Below are 19,811 nucleotides of genomic sequence, written 5' to 3' on the forward strand. Positions count from 1 at the left end.
ATATGTGATTTAAGTGATATAATCCTAATCATAAACTCTTATTTATACATAATTATATATGTATGCCGGCCTAACGAGCCAGGCTTTTGTGGGCGGGCTGGGCCGGACTTTCTTGGGCTTAATTGGGACGGGTCTATGGGCCGGGCCGGGCTTCAGACACCCAAGCCCCATCTCAAAGCCCATAACGGGCTAGGCCAGGCTTTTTCAATGGGCCGGGCGGGCCCCCATCGGCCCATGAGCCCGCGGGCCAAATGATGAGGCCTAACCGAGACTCCTCATTTCGTTGATTTAAAAAATATTAATTAATTAATTAAATATAAATTTATATGAGAAAATAGGATTGCGAAAATCACTTACCAATATAAAAATACATATTTATTACATTTATTGTTAATTCATCCATATCTATCTCCATAAAGGCAAACACGTGAAACGGTGTAACATTTTATCTCAGTGGTGATGTTTAGTCTTATATCCAGTTGCAAATCTATTATGGCTGGTGGGGCTTTTATTGGGATTACTAAGCCTTTGGGTCTCCATATTTGGGATGTTCCCCCAGCTGCTGTTAACAAGTTAATTTTCAGTGATTTGTGTAGGGTTTCTACACTCAGGTTTGTTGTTAGTTAGTGTTTGTGGTGGGCATTAGAGCATCCACAATGGGCTCCCTAAACCACTTCCTAAGACAAATTTTAGAGAGGAATTGGAAAAACACAACTCCAACCATACTCCCTATCCACCTCCTAAAATAGAGAGTCCTCTATGAGCTCCTAAATCTGAGGAGAGAGAAATGACTCCTAGTGGATCCCTATAATTTAATGATGCTTGATTTAATGAGTATTTCAAACATTTATTTAATGCTAACTATTTTTTCTTTTATTTTTTAAAAGAGATAGACCAATCAAAAAAGAGTTATAGTATTTATGACTCCATAAACTAGAAAGCACGATTGGAGTTTAAATTTTATAGAGAGCTCCTAAAATAACTTTTATATGTTTTTAGCTCAAATTTAAAAATAGAGAGCATGATTGTGGATGCCCACCGAAAAAGAAATTTAAATAAATAAATAAATAAAAACGAATTACCGAAGCCCACCGAGAAAAACCGACCGATGCCTTTCTGGTCATCGCATTCGGTTCTACAACCGATCGATGCCCTCTCGGTTGCAGTTGTGGTATCCATTTACCTAAACCATCGGATACTGAACCGAACCGACTCTCTCTCCCTCTCTCAACGTTTGGACTCAAGGATATCAAATTTCTGAAGAGTAAGAGCACTGCGTATGTATCAAATGAGAAGACTGTCAATTTTCAACTACTCTTAATTTCTAGCGACAAAGTAATTAACAAAGGAAATCGACAGAGAGAGGCAGGGAAGGATGAAAGAGACAGAGGCATACCTATTATTAGGTTGGGAGTTTCACTAAAACACCCAAAATGGAGGTTGAAATTATAAAAAAACCCAACACCCAAAACACTTTATAAACACACCCAAAACTCATCATTACACACATTCAAAACCCATTTATAAACACACCCAAAAAGTTGACTTTGGGGTTGATTTTGGGTGTGTTTCTATGTTTAAATAGTGCTTGGGTTTTTTTATAAATACATGTCTAGAATTGAATTTATTTATAAATTTGTATATTAGGTTTTACTTGGCGCTTACCTTCCCTAGATGATGAAGGTTCAAACAATCATTTAAGAATTCTTTTGTTTTAATTTAATAAAAAAGTCCTATCAGAAAAACGAAAACAGAAAAGAAAGAATTAAAAATGAGTAAAGCTAGTGCTTATATCTATGTCTCATTCGCTTCTTCCATGAAGAAGAAGAACCAGTGACATCTTTGGGTACCAACTCCGTAAGGAAGCCAAAACCATGAGACCTCCTTCCCCTCATCATCCTCGACAACTGCCCCACCCGTCAAACTCCGCCCCGTTAATGGCCTCCCTGCCCACTGGGGGCCAGCGGAAGAAGAGCTCCAAGGGGACGACCGGCGTCCGGTCCTGGCTGCTATGGACTCCGGCGGGAAAACCCAAGTCGTGGAAGCGGGTAAACACGTCATCATGCGCCGGACGGGTCTACCCGCCCGGGACCTCCGGATCCTGGACCCGGTTCTCATGTACCCGTCGACGGTTCTGGGTCGAGAGAGAGCGATTGTGTTGTGATCAACCTGGAGCACATCAAGGCCATCGTCACCGCCCATGAGGTCCTCTTGGTCAAGTCCGCCGACCCTTCTGTCAGTCCCTTCGTTGACGAGCTTCAGCGCAGGCTAATCCGCCATAACCAAGTAACCACAGCAGCTCTGGTTGGTACAATGCGATCTTTTCTTTTATTTCTTGAGAGATTTTGATGGATAAGAGTCCTTTTAGTAATTGCATGCGTGGTGTTCGTGAAAATGTGTAGGAGGGGAATGAAGAAGATGGGTCGAAGTCAAACTGGACCAGGCTGCATGATTTGGGAGGAGAGTCACAGTCGAGAGGTGAGAGCCGTGAGAATTCCCCAAAAGGGTTTTCTGATCAGTTTGATGAACAGGGTCCAGTTGAGAAGAATCAATTGTATGGATCAAAGGTTCTTCCTTTTGAGTTTGTTGCATTGGAGGCTTGCCTTGAATCTGCATGCAGTTGCTTAGAAAATGAAGTATAAACATCAACTCCAGTTACTCCAAATTTTATAACTTCTCTGTTTTTATTGTTTCATTAATTAGTAATTGTTTGTTTTTGTATATTATTTTGAAGGCAAAGAGATTGGAGGAAGAAGCTTATCCAGCTTTGGATAAGCTGAGTTCAAAGATAAGTACTCTCAATCTGGAACGTGTCCGGCAGATCAAAAGTCGCTTGGTTGATATAACCGGACGTGTTCAGAAGGTGAATTGGGCACCTGGGTGTTGAGGGTTTTGATTTTTCTTTAATTATACACGTGATTATGTGTTTCTTTTTGGGTATTTAAATGATATGGATGGTGCATTTTGTTAATCTGCAGGTGAGGGATGAATTAGAACATTTGCTAGATGATGATGAAGATATGGCCGAGATGTATTTGACTGAAAAGTCTGTTGAGCGAGACCTAGAAGTTAATTCTTCTGCATCTTCATCCATGAACGAGCCGATTCTGTGCGATGAAATGGATGATGAAATTGTTCAAGCAGACATGGAAATCGACAGGCATGCACGTAGCTAATAATAATCTCTCTATCTCTACTTTGATATAAATATTATAGGTCAGCAATTTTTATTTTGCTTTACTTGTTTGCAGGGACGCCCAAATTGGTACAACTACTACTAATACAAGCAAGCAGCTTGATGTGCAGGAGCTTGAAATGCTTTTGGAGGCATACTTTGTCCAAATTGATGGCATACTAAACAAGCTATCCACGGTAAGAAAACAGGGTAACCTTTAAAATTTGGCCAGATTATGATTTTTGGTCCCTGACTTCTAGTTTCAATTGTCGCAATTTTAGTCATATAATTTACTAGTCGTTACAATTCAAAGACAATAGTTTAATTTTGTCAATTTTTTTAATGGAGCACACATGACGGGTACATTTGAGGTGTTACATCCCTAAAAAGCTGAACTTACCCTCACATGTGTCACTCATATGCTAATTCAGTCGGAAAAAAAAAATACCTGACGAAATTAAGGTATTGTCTTTGAATTGAAACAATTAGCAAACCACGTCTAAAATCGCAGAAATTGAAACTACAGGTACCAAACTTCGCTCAAACTACGAGGACCAAAATCATACTTTAGCCATTACAATTTTACAAATTTATAAATAAACTCAATCCTAAACATGTATTTATAAAAAAAACCCAAGCACTATTTAAACATATAAACACACCCAAAATCAACCCCAAAGTCAACTTTTTGGGTGTGTTTATAAATGGGTTTTGAGTGTGTGTAATGATGGGTTTTGGGTGTGTTTATATGTTTAAATAGTGCTTGGGTTTTTTTATAATTTCAACTCCCATTTTGGGTGTTTTAGTGAAACTCCCTTACAATTTTTGGTCCCTGACTTCTAGTTTCAATTGTCGCAATTTTAGTCATATAATTTACTAGTCGTTGCAATTCAAAGACAATAGTTTAATTTTGTCAATTTTTTTAATGGAGCACACATGACGGGTACATTTGAGGTGTTACATCCCTAAAAAGCTGAACTTACCCTCACATGTGTTTCTCATATGCTAATTCGGTCGGAAAAAAAAAAACCTGACGAAATTAAGGTATTGTCTTTGAATTGAAACAATTAGCAAACCACATGTCTAAAATCGCAGAAATTGAAACTACAAGTACCAAACTTCGCTCAAACAACGAGGACCAAAATCATACTTTAGCCATTTAATTACTAGAGTTCACCTCCTTGTAACCATTGTTTGACTTTATTTTTCTTTGGTTTGTGTGTGATGGGCTTGAAAAATAATGATGAAGCTAAGGGAGTATGTGGACGACACAGAGGACTACATAAACATAATGCTGGATGACAAACAGAACCAACTGCTGCAGATGGGGGTGGTGCTGTCCACAGCAACCCTTGTGGTGAGTGCCTTAATCGTTGTGGCTGGAGTCTTTGGGATGAACATAAGAATAGCACTCTTCGAGGAAGAAACCAAAATTGGGATGCCGAAGTTTTTGTGGACTGTTGGGGGAGGTTCCATTGGGAGCGTTGTCTTATTTGTCATTGCTATTGCCTGGTATAAGCATTCACGCTTGCTCGATTAATTTATGAGCTAATTAAAAGTTAATGTATTTATTAAGTATATCTAATGTATTTATAAATTACTGATGTGATCATGTGACTTTATAATATTCCACGTTATGTGGAAAGTGGAGAGTCTATTGATGTAGTGTTCTAACAAAATGTCACATCTTTCTCCAGTTTGAAATATATAAATTTATTGATGTATATTTCTCACAACTCTTCTAATATGGTTTACTCTGCATTTCCTAATTTCTAGACCTATATACTTTTATTTAAAAAGTATAACTGTGTGACTATACGTCGAATATTTTAAAAATATTAGAATATATTAATATTCAAAAAGTATAGCGTGTATTTGAATATTTTAAAAGTATAGCGTGTATTCGAATATCGAGTGCCATGAAAAAAGTATTGAACTTAATAGATTGAGAGACAAATCGACTAATGATGTAACAACTTGTAACTTTGGTTTGTTTTTATCAATTTTAAAACATAGGGGCTAAACCGTTACATGTAATTTAACCCTAATAATAATGTTGTACTTTAGGACGTATTAGATGTATCAACTAGGCAAGTGACACATGATGACATGACGACATGACGACATGACGCACTGAACTTCTCACGTTAGAGGAAAAGGAGGAAAAATTAAAGCAGAGCAAAGCAAATCTTCCCAACTCTTCAAAAGAGAGGGAGAGAGAGACAGAGAGAGAGTACCCAAAATCCCAATCCCAACCCGCGAAGCCAAAGAGCCATGAGAGCTCCTAATCCAATTCACCACCCCTCTAAGTCGGGTGCAGCGGAGGACGACCCGGACCCGACCCGGCCCACAATGCCAGGGATGGGCATGTCGGTGGCCGCCGGGATGCGGAAGAAGGGCCTTGGTGTGCGCCCATGGCTGGTTCTGGACGCCAGCGGCCAAACCCAGGTGGTAGAGGCGGGCAAACACGCCATCATGCGCCGAACGGGTCTACCCGCCCGTGACCTTCGGATCCTGGATCCGCTTCTTTCGTACCCGTCTACAGTACTGGGTCGAGAGAGAGCGATCGTGATCAACTTGGAGCACATCAAGGCCATCATCACAGCTCAGGAGGTCCTCTTGCTCAATTCCAGAGACCCATCTGTGACGCCATTTATTGATGAGCTTCAGCGGAGGCTTTTGCGCCATCACCAAGCCACCACCAAACCCGCCAAAACCCAGGTACCACAAAAGTCGTCATTTTTTTGTCTAATTATGATTTTATGTGGTTGTAATTGTGATTTGTGGTATTGGGTTGTGTTCTTTATTGTGATTTTGGTGTTGTGTGGTGTTGTTGATTTTGGGTAGGATAAGGAGGGCAATGGTGAAGAATCAAATTGGTATGACATGGAAGAGGCAGAGGCTGATGCACAATTGAGACGTGTTGTTGGTGGTAATGATGAAGATGAGGCAACAGGGAAGCAAGGTCTGGACGAGAATCGTGATGCGTTGAAGGTCCTGCCTTTTGAGTTTGTTGCATTGGAGGCATGCCTTGAGGCTGCATGCAGTTGCTTAGAGAATGAAGTGAGTAAATATCATATTCCTCATTGCCTCATTTTATGATCTGTTCCTTGCTTTCTAACTTGTTTTTTTCTATTTGTTTGTTTTGTTTTGTGAATTGACAACAGGCAAGGACATTGGAGCAAGAAGCTCATCCAGCTTTAGATAAGCTCACTTCAAAGATTAGTACTCTCAATTTGGAACGTGTCCGCCAGATCAAGAGTCGCTTGGTTGCAATTACCGGCCGCGTTCAGAAGGTTAGCTTAACATTTGATAATACACATACCCTTTACTTTTATGGTGAAGATTAAGTGGTCAGGCTTAGGCCATAGATGCTTGTGGTTGTATAATTACTTTTTGAGTGAGATGATTTAGTTCAACTTGTTTTTTTATTATGTTGACCTCTAGGTGAGGGATGAACTAGAACACTTGCTTGATGATGATGAAGATATGGCCGAGATGTATCTAACTGAAAAGTTGGTTCAACAACATTTTGAAAATTCGACCACTTCATCTTTGAGTGAGAGCGAGGACATGGATCATGAAGCTCCACGAAGAGACATGGATGACAGGCAAGGCAGCTCATAATCTCATTCTCATTTTAACTTATAGGCATGCCATTCTTCACTACTAAGTTTTCCCATTCTATTTTTGTTAGGATTCCTACTGAAATCTCATTGGAAGCTTCCGGGGGTTCCTCCAATTTTGATGGTGATCTTCAAAACCCTGACAATCCCCAGCATCAATTCCTTAGCAGGGACAGCCATGGGACCACTTCTAGCTCCACTCATAGTGCTATGGGAAAGGACCTTGACGTAGAGGAGCTTGAAATGCTTTTGGAGGCATACTTTGTGCAAATTGATGGTACACTAAACAAGCTATCCACGGTACGCAAGTACATTTTATCTGTCAGTTTTTTCTATGTGAATATCTTTAAGTGAACATAATTCAAAATAGAGTGACACTATTGCCACTCACATCTTGCATTCTCCACCCACCTTAAAGCCTGTATTGAATTATACTGAAGGACAACATGTAAAAGTAAAAATTAAAAAAATGGCAGTTGAGATCACTGGCCAGTGGTGATGCGAGAAGCCAGCCTAGGCAGTAGAGGTCAGTTCGGTGATCTCCATCTTTAGAAGGCCAGCCAATGGTGGCCTTTGGTCATTGCTCCCATAGGGACTTCATGGCAGTGGATGGCCTCTGCTGTTCAAGTAAATAAAATTAAGGTATATATATATATATAGAGTTGTTCTCTACTACAGACGTCCGTATTTTTTCTAATGTCCGGACTACTTGTTCTTTTGCCTTCATTGTGCTAATAAATCAACCCAAACACTTTTATTACTTTTCTTGGTAAAGTTAGAATAGAAACCATGCTCTGCCAATACTTAAAAGTCAAACATCACCTCTAGATTGGGCTTTTCCTTCATTGGTGGACTGTAGAGAGAATTTGGAGGCTGTTATGTGTGCTTTAGTTCCTTTTTTTAATGATAAAGAAGAGAAATGCAGAAAACAAAATGGAAATGGTTTCCTTTCCATTGAATGAATGAATTCATTCTGATCATGTGAAAAAACAAAACAAGTCCGGACATTAAACAATTCTGGACGTCCGCACTAGAGAATATTCCTCTATATATATATATATATATATTTATTTATTTATATATAATCTTAGGGTTATAATAATGGGTTTAGAGAGTGGGTGGGGTGAGTAAACTGGGGATGAGAATAGCGCCACTCTATAAATATTCAAGTACTCCTGGTTCTAAAGGATACTAACGAGGGGTTAGTTGGAAAGAGGTTTGAAATCCCCAAAGGTACCTACCTAGCTATTTGCTAGTGTTTCCTGCCTCCAAAAGATTGTAGGGTTCGGCGGGGGCCCCAGTTTCAAATCTGTGTGTCCGCTTTGAGGATTGGTGGATTTCTGGGTATTAAAAAATTTTAAAAAGGATATTTGGATACCCTTGACATAGGAAATTATTAAGGCAGCCCTCTTAGTTGATGTTCACCTGCTGTGATTTATCAATTTTTTTTTCTGAGCAGCATAGTATACATCATTTTGTCTTCTCCAAATTGCATGGCTGCCTCAATTACTTCTAATACCGTAACCTCAAAGGAAGCCGAAAGGGGCCGTGAATGCCTTAAAGTAGATTTTCCTTCCATTACGCCAATTCTTCACAGTTAGATATGAAATTGATGTTTTTAGCCACAGTTTTGATTCTGTTGAAGCTATCCCTCAATAGAGACTTAATCAAGATGTAGATAATTGTAACCAATTTTCTAGCTTGTTTGATCAAGTGGGAGATAGATCTTACTAATTGAATGGAAAAGGTGGGCTCATTATATTGTAATTTGGTTCCTTGGTGGGAAGAATTTCCGCTGTGACAGAAAAATCTGGATCATTGTCTTCTCACTACGGTGCACTTTTATTGCACATTTCTCTAGCAGGAAGTGGGATGCAATAAAAGCTTATATATACGAGGAAAATATTTTCAAGTTCTTTTCCTTTGTTTAAAGTAGATAACTAAACCTTGATATTTCGTAGCCATCATATATGGGATTGCTGGGAAAGAAACGCATGTTGCTGGTCTGCTAAATCTTTATTGATAGTATTCATTAATACCTTCCAAAACCCTAAGACCAAAATTTCCTTTTTTCAACACCCTATTCTTCTTTCATATCAAAACGTCTTATGAAGTTTACACATCAAATCTTTTTACATTCATCTTTATATGTGCAATCTGTTCCTCTTGTCATCAACACATCTTTTCATGCATGTTATATTGGTTGTTTATTGGCAGCTGAGGGAGTATGTCGACGACACAGAGGATTACATCAATATAATGTTGGATGACAAACAGAATCATCTCCTGCAAATGGGGGTCATGTTGACCACAGCAACCCTGGTAGTGAGTGCCTTTGTTGTTATAGCTGGTATCTTCGGCATGAATATCAAAATTGAGCTGTTTGATTCAGAAAAAGCAGGGATGCGAGAGTTCATGTGGACTGTTGGTGGCAGTACTGGTGGGACCATATTCTTATATGTGATTGCTATTGGATGGTGCAAGCATAAACGCTTACTGGAGTAGTGATGCCAAGCCCCTTTATGATTAAGAAAAGAACCTCAAATTGAAGTGTATGCCGTCTTTTGGTAGACATCCTTTATACGGACAAACACCCAACTCTCTATACAGCTTACTTCTTTGTTTACCATACGTAATGCAAATATGCATGTAATAAATAATAATCAGCATTTGCATTGTTCTTTAGTTTGGTAAGAGAATAATGTTTCAGGGTGTGTAGTTGATCTAAAATGGTGATCCCTCCTACCCTGTGTTCTGTGACAACTCCTGATCATTAAGTGGAGTTGTAGCCGAGAAATCGGTAGCTGCTTATGAAGATCGGAATCAAGTTGGAGGAATATTAGGCAACCTGACTTGGCCGAACTCAACTTGCAACCCTGCTAGTCTAATAAGAGCGGTTGACAGATTTCATTTGGAGTTATGTTAGAGAAGTTAGCATTGTACTTTTGACCTTTATTCACTCAATATCAAAAGCCTTGAATATCCGAATATGCTTATGAATGCATCTTGTATGGCATTTCAAGCTTTTTCATGTATATATCTCTGTACTTCGAATTTGAAATTGGTAGAGGATGGTTGGGTTCCTTCTTGCATTTGTTGCCTGTAGACAAATGTTTGTACTGATCCCATCACTGACCATTCCATGCGTAAAAGTATTTACGTGGGACTAATCTATGTAGGTGAATCTCATCCCAATATGGTCAGCAATGCGATGAATTAATGTAATTAATGCGTAGGTAGGTACAATAAAAGGAAAAAGGGAATCGAACTCTTGACCTAGCTAATTCCGCAACTATTACTTTTTGTATGACTTGATTGACATCAATTTTTAAGAAAACTTCTCTGTAATACTGATTTTAAAACCAACAAAAATGTTAAAGATAGGTAAATATGAAAATGGAAGCTTATGGTAAAAGTAATAATAATAAGCCTTCTTCAGGCTGAAGCGTGCTGACGTGGAATTGTAATCAAAGAGCCAAGACCCAAGGGATAAGTTGAATAATTACATGGACAAAGAAAGCCTCATCGTCGTCATCATAATCTACATGTTCAGAAAACCAGTGGTCGTAGTGGAAAAGCCATGAGCTCAATAGGCCAAAGCATATTGATGGCCCTGACTGTTACAGTGAACAAGTTTGCTTCATCTAATGTGCAGGCAGTCCATAGAAGGCAACGCAAAGATAGAAAGAAAACCATTTCCTCCAAGGCAGCCAACGATTTTGGAAGAAGAGGGCTGCTCTTATCTGCTGCATTTGCTACTCCCCCTGTCAGTGAATCTGGGGCTGAGCTTCTTAAAAGTACAGCACATGTTATTATCTTCTTGGGGTTTTTTTTTTTTCTGATGATGAATTCGTTGTGCTTATTTTGCTTGTTTATGGGTTGCCCACGTGTTTTTTTTTCTTGTTGGGTTTTTCCTTCTTTTCTTTTCTTGGTTTATATGACTTAGTAGTGATTGAAATTTGTATCAGAGTATCTGAAGAAGTCAGAAGAGAACAAGGCCAAGAATGACAAGGAGGTAAAAATTTCTTGAATTTCCCTTTTCTTGTGAATTTGGATATCATGGCATTCTTCATAAGTTGGAAGTGTTGCCAAAGATTTTGAAGTCATTCTTCAGCATTTTGCTCATATGCTAGAGGAATAATAATGCAAATTTTCATTCTTTTATATGTCTTGTTCTTACGCAACTATATTTGCAGAGAATGGACAGTTACTATAAGCGCAATTACAAGGATTACTTTGAGTTTGAGGGAGGAACTATAAGGGCGAAGCAAGGGGAGCTTACCAAATCAGAGAAGGGGATTCTTGATTGGCTTGAAAATAACAAGTGAAAACCACTTTTTTTAGTTACAACAACTACTTGAAGTTCAAAGTAAAGAAGCTGCTCATATGGTGTTTTGGTTGTGCACTAATCTTTTTTATTTGAATGAAGATTCTTACTTTTATCAGCATTACAAATCTATATGGTGTGCCTTTGCAAGCACTGATCTCATAGTTTCTTCATCAGATACATTGACAAGTCATTTATCTTTGTTTTGATTTCACATCGTTACGATGCGGGTGGACATATAATATTTCTTCCTTAAGTTGTACTGCAAATTTCTGATCAACCTTTTCCTTCACTAAAGCAAGGAGGTCGAGCATGTCTTGAGAGGTTGAGCCACCACAATTTATGAAGAAATTTGCATGCATTTTGGATACCATTGCCCCTCCCACTCTAAAGCCTTTCAGCCCAGCTTTCTCAATCAACTCAGCTGCAGCAACTCCCACATCCAATGGATTTCGAAAGACCGAGCCAGCACTTTGTTCCCCAACTGGTTGAGAAATTCTTCTCCTGCAAATTTAGCCACACTAAACCCATAAGCATCTACAAGTTTAGGAGTCTTACAGGAGAACTTATCTCTCACTTTTTCTCTAGTTAATGTTAACTACCTTTCCATGTATTCATACTGCCTTCTCTTTGCTGATCCTGAGGGCTGCAGCTTAAATTTAACAGCAGTTATAGATGCCAATTCTTGCATATCTTGAAATGGAGATGAACGGTACCCGAAATTGAGATCAGTCCTATTAAGTCTATGAAGCCTTCCATCCATTGTTATAATGTCAACACTATGTATTGCATCAGCAGTCTCCTGCCCGTTTGCTCCAGCATTCATATAAGTAGCTCCTCCTACAGTACCAGGAATTCCTCCAGCAAACTCAAGCCCTGTGAATCCTTCATTTGAGCAGTGTACCCCTAACCGGTTAAATCGGAAACCACTTCCAACTCTATATAGACCAGGTTCCTCCTCCTCCAAAAACTCAATCCGGTTGAGTATGACACAACCATCAAAACCCAAATCATCAAATAAACAGTTTGAGCCTTTGCCAATGATAATGAACCTAATCGAATGCTCATGACAGAATCTGCAGAGTTGTTAACAAAGCAAGGAACTTTACAGAATTTAATGCCAATTATGAATAAATTAGTTTACTTTATTAACTCAGCAAAAATCTTGACTGCAAAACAGAAGTTGATGCCAATTTTCTGTCTTTATGAAAAGCAAAACAGAAAGATCAAATGGAATGGTCTTAAACAGACAGACTATGTTTCAGACAGGTAAAACGCATAAGCATATCTGATAACCCACAAGAAAAAACCCAGAACTCAGCTTCCTAAATTTGAACCCACAATCAAAATCGCATTATATAATACATACTAGTACTAGAAAAGAAAAGAAAAGCAAAGCAAAACCTGATAGCAGAAACAAGTTGGGTTTGATCCAAGACTTGGATAAAATAATTACAAGGGCCCCCAATGCCCCAAGTGCTGAGATCCTTCAACAGCTTCTTGCCCCGAATAAATTTCAACCCAGTCCAGCTGTTGTGAGTTTGTTCTTGTTTGCTGAAGCTGCTGCTGTGATTGCAGAGTAAGGGGCCTCTGGTTCTTGGTGAATGTAGCAAGAGCCCAGAAGGCTTGTAGCAGAGTGGGATTGACATGGAAGAAGAGCTCCTGGTTTACAGTTTACAGTTTTACATGCATTTTTTAATGAACTTTTGGTTTTCACTTTTCACAACTCATTGTCTGAAACTAAACATGCCTGAAATGAAAACCCTTGTCTGTTGGGGAATGCCTTGCAGGTGTTTTTTATTTTTTATTATATATATAAAAATTCTGGGTATACAAGACTTATCTCAACAAGGGCCCAGAATCAACAACTCTGGGCCTCAAAGGCCCAATAACAAATGTGAAATTTCTCGAAAAAAGAAACTATATTGCAATAGTTATATTGGAAGCAGTAAGTCGAAGTTTTTGCATGTTGCCATATGATATTGGGCAAGCAGAGAGTGAAATTTGTCATTGGCTCACCCAACGTGCTTTTATGTTCCAAACTATTTGCAGTGGTGCTTCCCAGTTCTATCAAGCAGTAAATCTACACATTTTTATATCTTGAAAACTATTTTCCAGGATTATTTTTTTTTGGTTAGCTTCACTCTGTATACATCAAAATTTGTAATTCTGAGACGGTGGTAGATCTTGGTATTCCTCTTACCTGCAGGTGCAGTGCAGGTACCTTCTGACTTAGTTCATAATTTGCACAGATATGTATCATGACATGCAGGTCCATGGCAGAGATGATAAGAGGTGCTGAGACTTTGTCTTAGGAAATGGGAACACTCGGAATTAAAATGGCATTGTTTTGGCAGGAGCTCAATGTTACAACAACACAAGTAAGAAACAACAAAGCCCTCCCTTCCCTTGCTTTGTGTATATGTTTTGCAGGAATTGAAGGTTTTGTCTTGTAGGTGGTTGGAAGGGCAAATGATGTTTTCCCATACCTTTTGGGTTCTTCTTATCCAATTATCTGTGCTTTTCTGCAATATGATGGAATGCAGTGAGGCAAAATATGACTAACCATCACTTTTATATATCTTCAATTTTTAATTCAATGTTTTCTTTATTTATATATTTTTTGTTTTTTTGTTTTTTGTTTTTTGGGGGTGGTTTTTGATTGACTGCATGGAAGACTTCCATTGCAGAACCACCAAATTTAAAAATACAAAGGAACATGTGTGTAGGACTTGGAATTTTGACAGCTTTGACATCCTAAATTCCCAATTTCTTATCTCATCTTTATCCTTGTTCAGCCTTTTTGAAAAGAAAACAAAGTTTTTATTTCAATTGGGAACTGACTGGGAATAGTTTTAGGAATTTAAAAGTGCCAAGAATGACACAGAATTGTGCAAGACATAAAGTCCAATGACAGCTTCACAGCAGACAGACTTGAAGTGTGCAAAATTACATTAATAAATAGTGTTTAAAATATTTGTTTAAAATGGGATCCTTCCAAATGAGATAAAGAGCACATATTAAACAAGATGGGGCATGTTCCATTGGGTCAGGGAGATCTCAGGCAGGATCTCCTGGGTTTAGAAAAAGAGTCATGAAAATGCATATGAAATATTCCAAGTTTCCAACATCAAGTTTGGCCTTTCCTTCCCTCATTTCTGTGCTCTCATCAGACTGCCCATCACTCATTACACTTTTGCATCATCCTGTCCCAATTTTCATATGCATTTTTAAGCCTTAAATTTTTTTTTTTTGGGAGAAGAAGAATATAATTCAGCATGGATAGAGCCTTGTCTGGACTCTAGGGACATGAAGCCAGGAAGGGTCTTGTCTTTATTAATGCCTAAGCCTTTTCCAATATTTGGTTTTACTTATTATGGATAGGTAGGAAGCTTTCCAAGATGTAGATTTGAGCAAATCCCACCTAATCAAATCTGATGATGATTAGTATTAGCCTGTTCTTTTGATCATGTATTTTGTAGACTGGCCGACAGAGTTAGGTGCATGCTTCCTTTTGTCCTACTATTTGATTTAGCCAGGTTAAATCATTAATGAAACACATCTATCTACTTTGTTGGACCGCTAAAGTACATGAATTATGTGGAGAATAATGGCAGTTGACAAATTTTTTTGTTATTTTTTATGGAGAGATTGTTGATGTTTAAGGCCTTCTTATTCATTCCATAGTTTTCTACTAGCTGAGTTGATTTTCACTGCAATGGCATGATTAAAAGAGCATAGCTCCATGGAAAAAAAATAGTGCCAGTTTGGTCACACATAGGCTGCCTAAATAAAAGGTTTAGCCTTTTTCTTTTTGTTGAAAAGAGGGATAAGCAAGAGAGGCCAGCTCATTTGCACCACCTGCTAGTTGACAAAAAATTTAATTTAATTTTGGAAGCATGAAAATTTATTTCTAACTTCTTCTCTCTTAGGTTGTTTCCCACTGCATTGACAGGTAAAAGGAAAAAAGAAAAAGAAAAGAAAAAGGAACATGCAAGATCCCTTTTGAGATCCAATTCCTTCTACTTTTTGCAGCCTCTCCCCACCATCTCTACTTGAGAAAGTAATACAGCAGCTGCTGTAGTGGTAGAAACAAGAAGAGACCAGCAACTGATGATGAAGATATCCCTTTCCTTCATCTCATGCCAATCCCCTACCCTTGAAACCATCTGCATGTTAAGAAACAGTCTCCTTTAGTCTAAAGAACGTAAGGAAACACTGCATTGTATTTGTAAATGGATGCATAATTTTAACTAAACTAAAAATAAAAAATAGGCACTCAACTGATTGTTCTGAAGGTTATTTCCAGATAGAGTAGATTGTAGGAAACCAAAGTGGTCTTGGTATGCAGATCTCCCCTGCAAGAAGAACCTAGAAGTTAGTTTACCCAAAAGACACAAAAAAAACCAAAACAAAAGCAAAACTAGAAAACCAAGTACCTGAAAATGAGTAGATGAGAAGCCTTGTGAATAATCCAGGACACTACTACTACCCCCAGAAGCTTGATTATTGGACACAATGAAGTTATTCTGCAAATTTGTCAAGCAACCATCAAATATAATTTAATCCCATTAACAATGGATCAGATCATGTTGATCAAATTAGTCACATTAATGAAGTTAAACTGTGATTAATTAATTATTAATTACCTTGGAGTAGTTGAAGACAGGGGAGCTGGCAGTGTCATCTAGAAAAGATGGTTGTTGTTGTTGTTGTTGTTGATCACCACATGAGCGCCTACCTTTTTCTTTGATTCTCTGCTTTTTTCCTCTAAACTTCAAAGGTCCAAGATCCTTGGATGGAGGACAGAAACACCCATTAATATTATTATTAGTATTATCGTCTAAGTAAACTTCATCTTCATTGAAATGTGGAGGCCCAGAAGATGCATCAGAAACCATTGACTGGTCCTCTTCTTCTTCATCCCCCTCATCACCATCAGCTTGTTTACTTCTTTTATCCTTGTACTCATCACAGAAACCACTATTTCTATGTGAAGCACTTGGATTACGAGAAAGAAAATTAGACTGTTCCAAGTATAGAGTCCAACCAGACTCACAACCACTACTGCATTCTGAGGCCAACACATTCATCTTTTTCCTCTTCTTTTTTCACAAAGAATACCCTCTAATGGATTTTCCTTTTAATAACACAAAGAGAGGTGAACAACTGAATATATATATATAGATGAATATCAACAACTCCCTCTCTCTCTCTCTCTCTCTCTCTCTCTAAGTAACTAAGTAGATAAAGATGAATATCTCAATGGAGGACTGATGGAATGTGTCTCTCTATATTTGGACTTCACATACCAAGTTATGTGAAGATATAGGAGTTTTTGGAGTGTGGTAAGAAATAAAAAGGTATAAAAAAGAAAGTTAAATCTTAGACTTGTTTTGTCCTGACTCTCCTCTTCCCATTCAGCTCTGTATGTGAATGAATCAAAAATGCCAGTTGGGAGGGTTATAGTGGGTGCATGTAAGAGAGAGAAATATCAAAAATAAGGCACACAATATCCCTTCACATGCTAAGACAGCGAGGCACTGTGTACCCTCTTAACCAAAACGGGGGTACACGTCCATTTCCCCTTCCTCAGTATATGGACACCTATCCCTTCATAGCGGTACCATTCATGCCTCTCTGGCTCTCTCTCTCTCTCTCTCTGATGTGTTTGCCTTTTTTTTGTTGAGCACATAGCTTGATTGGATCAGCATGGGTGGTTTTAGTATGAGATTTTTCTTGAGCTATCTGTGGTCCTCCTGCTAGAGATGTTTTAGTTAGTAGATGTAAAGCAATAGTATATGCTGCATGTTATTGGACTTAATTGCACATAGTCTTCAAGATACTTTTACCATCCTTTCTGATATTAGTTAGCTTATGTGTAGTGTTTACTGTTCAGCCAAGTGGACTTGGGAATCTCCTGCCTTTCCCACTTGAAAAAGGAACTTGGAAGCTAACTAGTTTGTAGTTTTTGTAATGAAAATACCTAGGGAACCAAATTTTAATTTCAACTCCAACTGATTGACTACATATAAAATAGTTAGGAAGAGTATTATGAATACAATACTACTAGATTTATCAAGATCTTTTCATATATCATCAGATTATATGGTATAAGGCAATCTATTACGTGTAAATTATAAATCTATATAACATACGAATTAACAGTTCATAATCATTCACGCCACGCATGCATAAACTCTATAGTATCATATGGTAAGGAACAAGAAGTTGGTGTATTATTTGTATGTAATTGTCTAGTCTCAAGAATCAAGTGAGAATTATTAAAAGGGTTTTAACACAATAAGGTTAGGCATGACCGCATGAGTGGAGACTGTAGAAATTTCTTGGGGCAAAGTGTAGTTGACTGGACTGGGTGTTTATGAATCCACATGCAATCACATTTAAACCTCTCTCTCTCTCTCTCTCTCTCCTTTTCAAGAAAGAACAGTACTGTGCAGGGATTTACTCTTTACCTCTAAGGACTCACACAGGCATGTGGGCACGTGTGCGTATGCATATGCAGAATTCCCCACATATTTACACACATGTCTGCACGTGCACACGCACTTCAACCTAAATTGCTCTTTCAAAGCTCCATTTTAAATATTGTCACTTGTGAATTCTGATGTATATTCTTAATTTTGGTCCTCCTTTCAAAGTTCCAATGTTAGCTTCCTTCCCATCTTCCTTTTCATTTGTCTTCTTTTTCTTTTTCTTTTTCTTTTTCTTTTTCTCCTCCTATTTTTATGTATAAATCACTGTGAACCACAATGTGCCCTAATATAGGCATCTTATTATATTTGAATAGCTCATCACCCTAATTATAAATTAAGGAAAGCAAAGTATATTACGCATGTGGTGGTCAAAATAAAAGGCCACAATAATAGGTGTTAAACTTATCCATAGCCGCATAAAGTATAATCAACAAGTTTAACCATAATAATTGGTGCATGGTCTGAGTACTCAAGTCAATAGTGCCATGTACATATATGCATAGACATATGTTGTGGTCGGCCGTCTATATGCATACATAGATAAATTGTGGACATTGATGAATATAGAACTCACAATGCATCAACAGTTAGATTTTACCAACACGCACTAAACAGCTAATTCCGGCAACTTATGGTAGCATTGAAAATGAAGGTAAAAAATTTAAAACCATGTGCATTCCCTCTTGGATCACTCATTATTATTATAGCCCATCCAAATGATATTCATTAGGGACCTCCAGGTGTTACTATCAAACCCATCCAAATTGGGATACAGATGCTGTGTCTAGTAGTGTGTACCACCATCCAAGATTAAATTGTGAGCTCTCTCCAACTGGCCAAATCTCTCTCTCTCTCTCTCTCTCTCTCTCTCTCTCAATTTGATTGAACCATGAATAGGTAACCCATGTCCCATCCAGCTCATATGGACCAAGCTTTGACAAATGCTGATTGGGGGCCTTAACAAACATTGGGTCCCAGACTCTGTTTTGACCTTATCTACCTCAATGAATTGGTCAACTTAATTAGATGAGCAGTTAACCTACTTAATTAGTTCATAATAACACACTTATCCTCAAAATGTAATGCTTGCCGTAGGCTTCGGGGAATCACTAATATGATAATCTCAGAAAACCAAAATCTTGAAATTAGCTATTATGATATACTAATTTTTCACTAAACATAACTTTAATCTCTATCACAACTATAATTTATGAAACTTGTTGAATGTAATTCATAATTGTAACATTGTTCAAAGTTTGAATATCCAATACAACAATTATTTGTATCATATTTACCACTGAGCAAAGAAGCAATACTACAAGCAACAAATCATATTAAAATTTATTTTTCTCTAATCACATATGTCATTCATCCTTAACTTCTTATTGTAATACTTAAATTTCTAATAAATATGGTATTATCATGTCATCATTTGGTAGTAGTAATCAATTTTCATATTTAAATCTTTAGACGTATATTTATATTGTCAGACTGTGAATATGATAGTTAGTAAAATATGAAATGGGAAAAACACGAATAAAATACATACGTGTTTTATTTAGCAAAATTTTGGCAAGATACAACTAAAACGTTTGGCCACTATATGATATTTTAATATAATTAATTTTGTCTGTATTATTGAATTTTTTTTAAGATATGTGTTTAAACATTATTCAATAATACATGAAAATATTATTAAAAAATACATACTTATGTGTATAATATGAATATTGGATTATTCGTTTTATTAATCCCTGAATTTTGACCTTATTTGCATTTGAGTCCCTAAATTTCCAGAATCGTTCCAGTGATCCTTCAACTTTAGTTTCGTTAAGACAAATGGTCATGCTATCAATTTTGTTAACTTTTTTTTTGTGGTTAAATGTACAGGGGTAAAATGATATTTTGTATTATTTTAAATTTCCAATTTATGAATATTCCTTTCACCCAAAAAATAAAATTAAAAATTAGAAACTAAAAATTTTAAAAATATTATTCCTATCCTCTGTCAAATGAAAATTAAAAATTAGTTCTTATTCCTAAAAACTTGAATTTTTTTTAAAAAATATTTTATTCATATTTTAATCAATTTAAATTTTAAAAAATATAAACATATTATTTTATCCCTGCATTTAATAGAAAACTTAACAAAATTAACAATAAGACCATTTTTCCTAACAAAACTG

The 19,811-nt window shown here is 37.4% G+C and overlaps 4 protein-coding genes and 1 pseudogene across 5 annotated transcripts; 3 read left to right on the forward strand and 2 right to left on the reverse strand.

Moving 5' to 3' along the window:
- Nucleotides 1–1,661: 1,661 nt before the first annotated feature.
- On the forward strand, nt 1,662–4,911 carry LOC103335124 (magnesium transporter MRS2-3-like; annotated as a pseudogene). The gene is made up of 6 exons (XR_016128303.1): nt 1,662–2,304; nt 2,403–2,636; nt 2,735–2,863; nt 2,979–3,160; nt 3,252–3,372; nt 4,425–4,911. The product of XR_016128303.1 is annotated as a magnesium transporter MRS2-3-like (transcript).
- Nucleotides 4,912–5,267: 356 nt separating this feature from the next.
- Nucleotides 5,268–9,783, forward strand: LOC103335074 (magnesium transporter MRS2-3-like). The gene is made up of 6 exons (XM_008238073.2): nt 5,268–5,896; nt 6,023–6,238; nt 6,343–6,471; nt 6,623–6,786; nt 6,873–7,101; nt 9,019–9,783. Exons 1-6 carry the CDS (start codon nt 5,450–5,452, stop codon nt 9,304–9,306), a joined length of 1,473 nt encoding a protein of 490 aa, XP_008236295.1. The 5' UTR covers nt 5,268–5,449; the 3' UTR covers nt 9,307–9,783.
- A 526-nt stretch (nt 9,784–10,309) lies between these two features.
- Nucleotides 10,310–11,256, forward strand: LOC103335076 (photosystem I reaction center subunit N). The gene is made up of 3 exons (XM_008238075.3): nt 10,310–10,598; nt 10,770–10,816; nt 10,998–11,256. The coding sequence occupies exons 1-3, from the start codon at nt 10,382–10,384 to the stop codon at nt 11,127–11,129; spliced, it is 396 nt and encodes a 131-aa protein (XP_008236297.1). The 5' UTR covers nt 10,310–10,381; the 3' UTR covers nt 11,130–11,256.
- LOC103335075 (uncharacterized) lies at nt 11,189–12,901 on the reverse strand. Its single transcript, XM_008238074.2, has 3 exons — nt 12,533–12,901; nt 11,731–12,204; nt 11,189–11,632 (listed from the first exon to the last, which is right to left on the reverse strand). Exons 1-3 carry the CDS (start codon nt 12,775–12,777, stop codon nt 11,323–11,325), a joined length of 1,029 nt encoding a protein of 342 aa, XP_008236296.2. The 5' UTR covers nt 12,778–12,901; the 3' UTR covers nt 11,189–11,322.
- A 2,095-nt stretch (nt 12,902–14,996) lies between these two features.
- LOC103335078 (protein SOB FIVE-LIKE 5) lies at nt 14,997–16,365 on the reverse strand. Its single transcript, XM_008238076.3, has 4 exons — nt 15,778–16,365; nt 15,568–15,657; nt 15,413–15,486; nt 14,997–15,297 (listed from the first exon to the last, which is right to left on the reverse strand). Exons 1-4 carry the CDS (start codon nt 16,219–16,221, stop codon nt 15,282–15,284), a joined length of 624 nt encoding a protein of 207 aa, XP_008236298.2. The 5' UTR covers nt 16,222–16,365; the 3' UTR covers nt 14,997–15,281.
- Nucleotides 16,366–19,811: the final 3,446 nt, after the last annotated feature.

This window comes from Prunus mume, linkage group LG6, assembly GCF_029339155.1.
Source record: "Prunus mume cultivar Tortuosa linkage group LG6, ASM2933915v1, whole genome shotgun sequence".
Classification (NCBI taxonomy): domain Eukaryota; kingdom Viridiplantae; phylum Streptophyta; class Magnoliopsida; order Rosales; family Rosaceae; genus Prunus; species Prunus mume.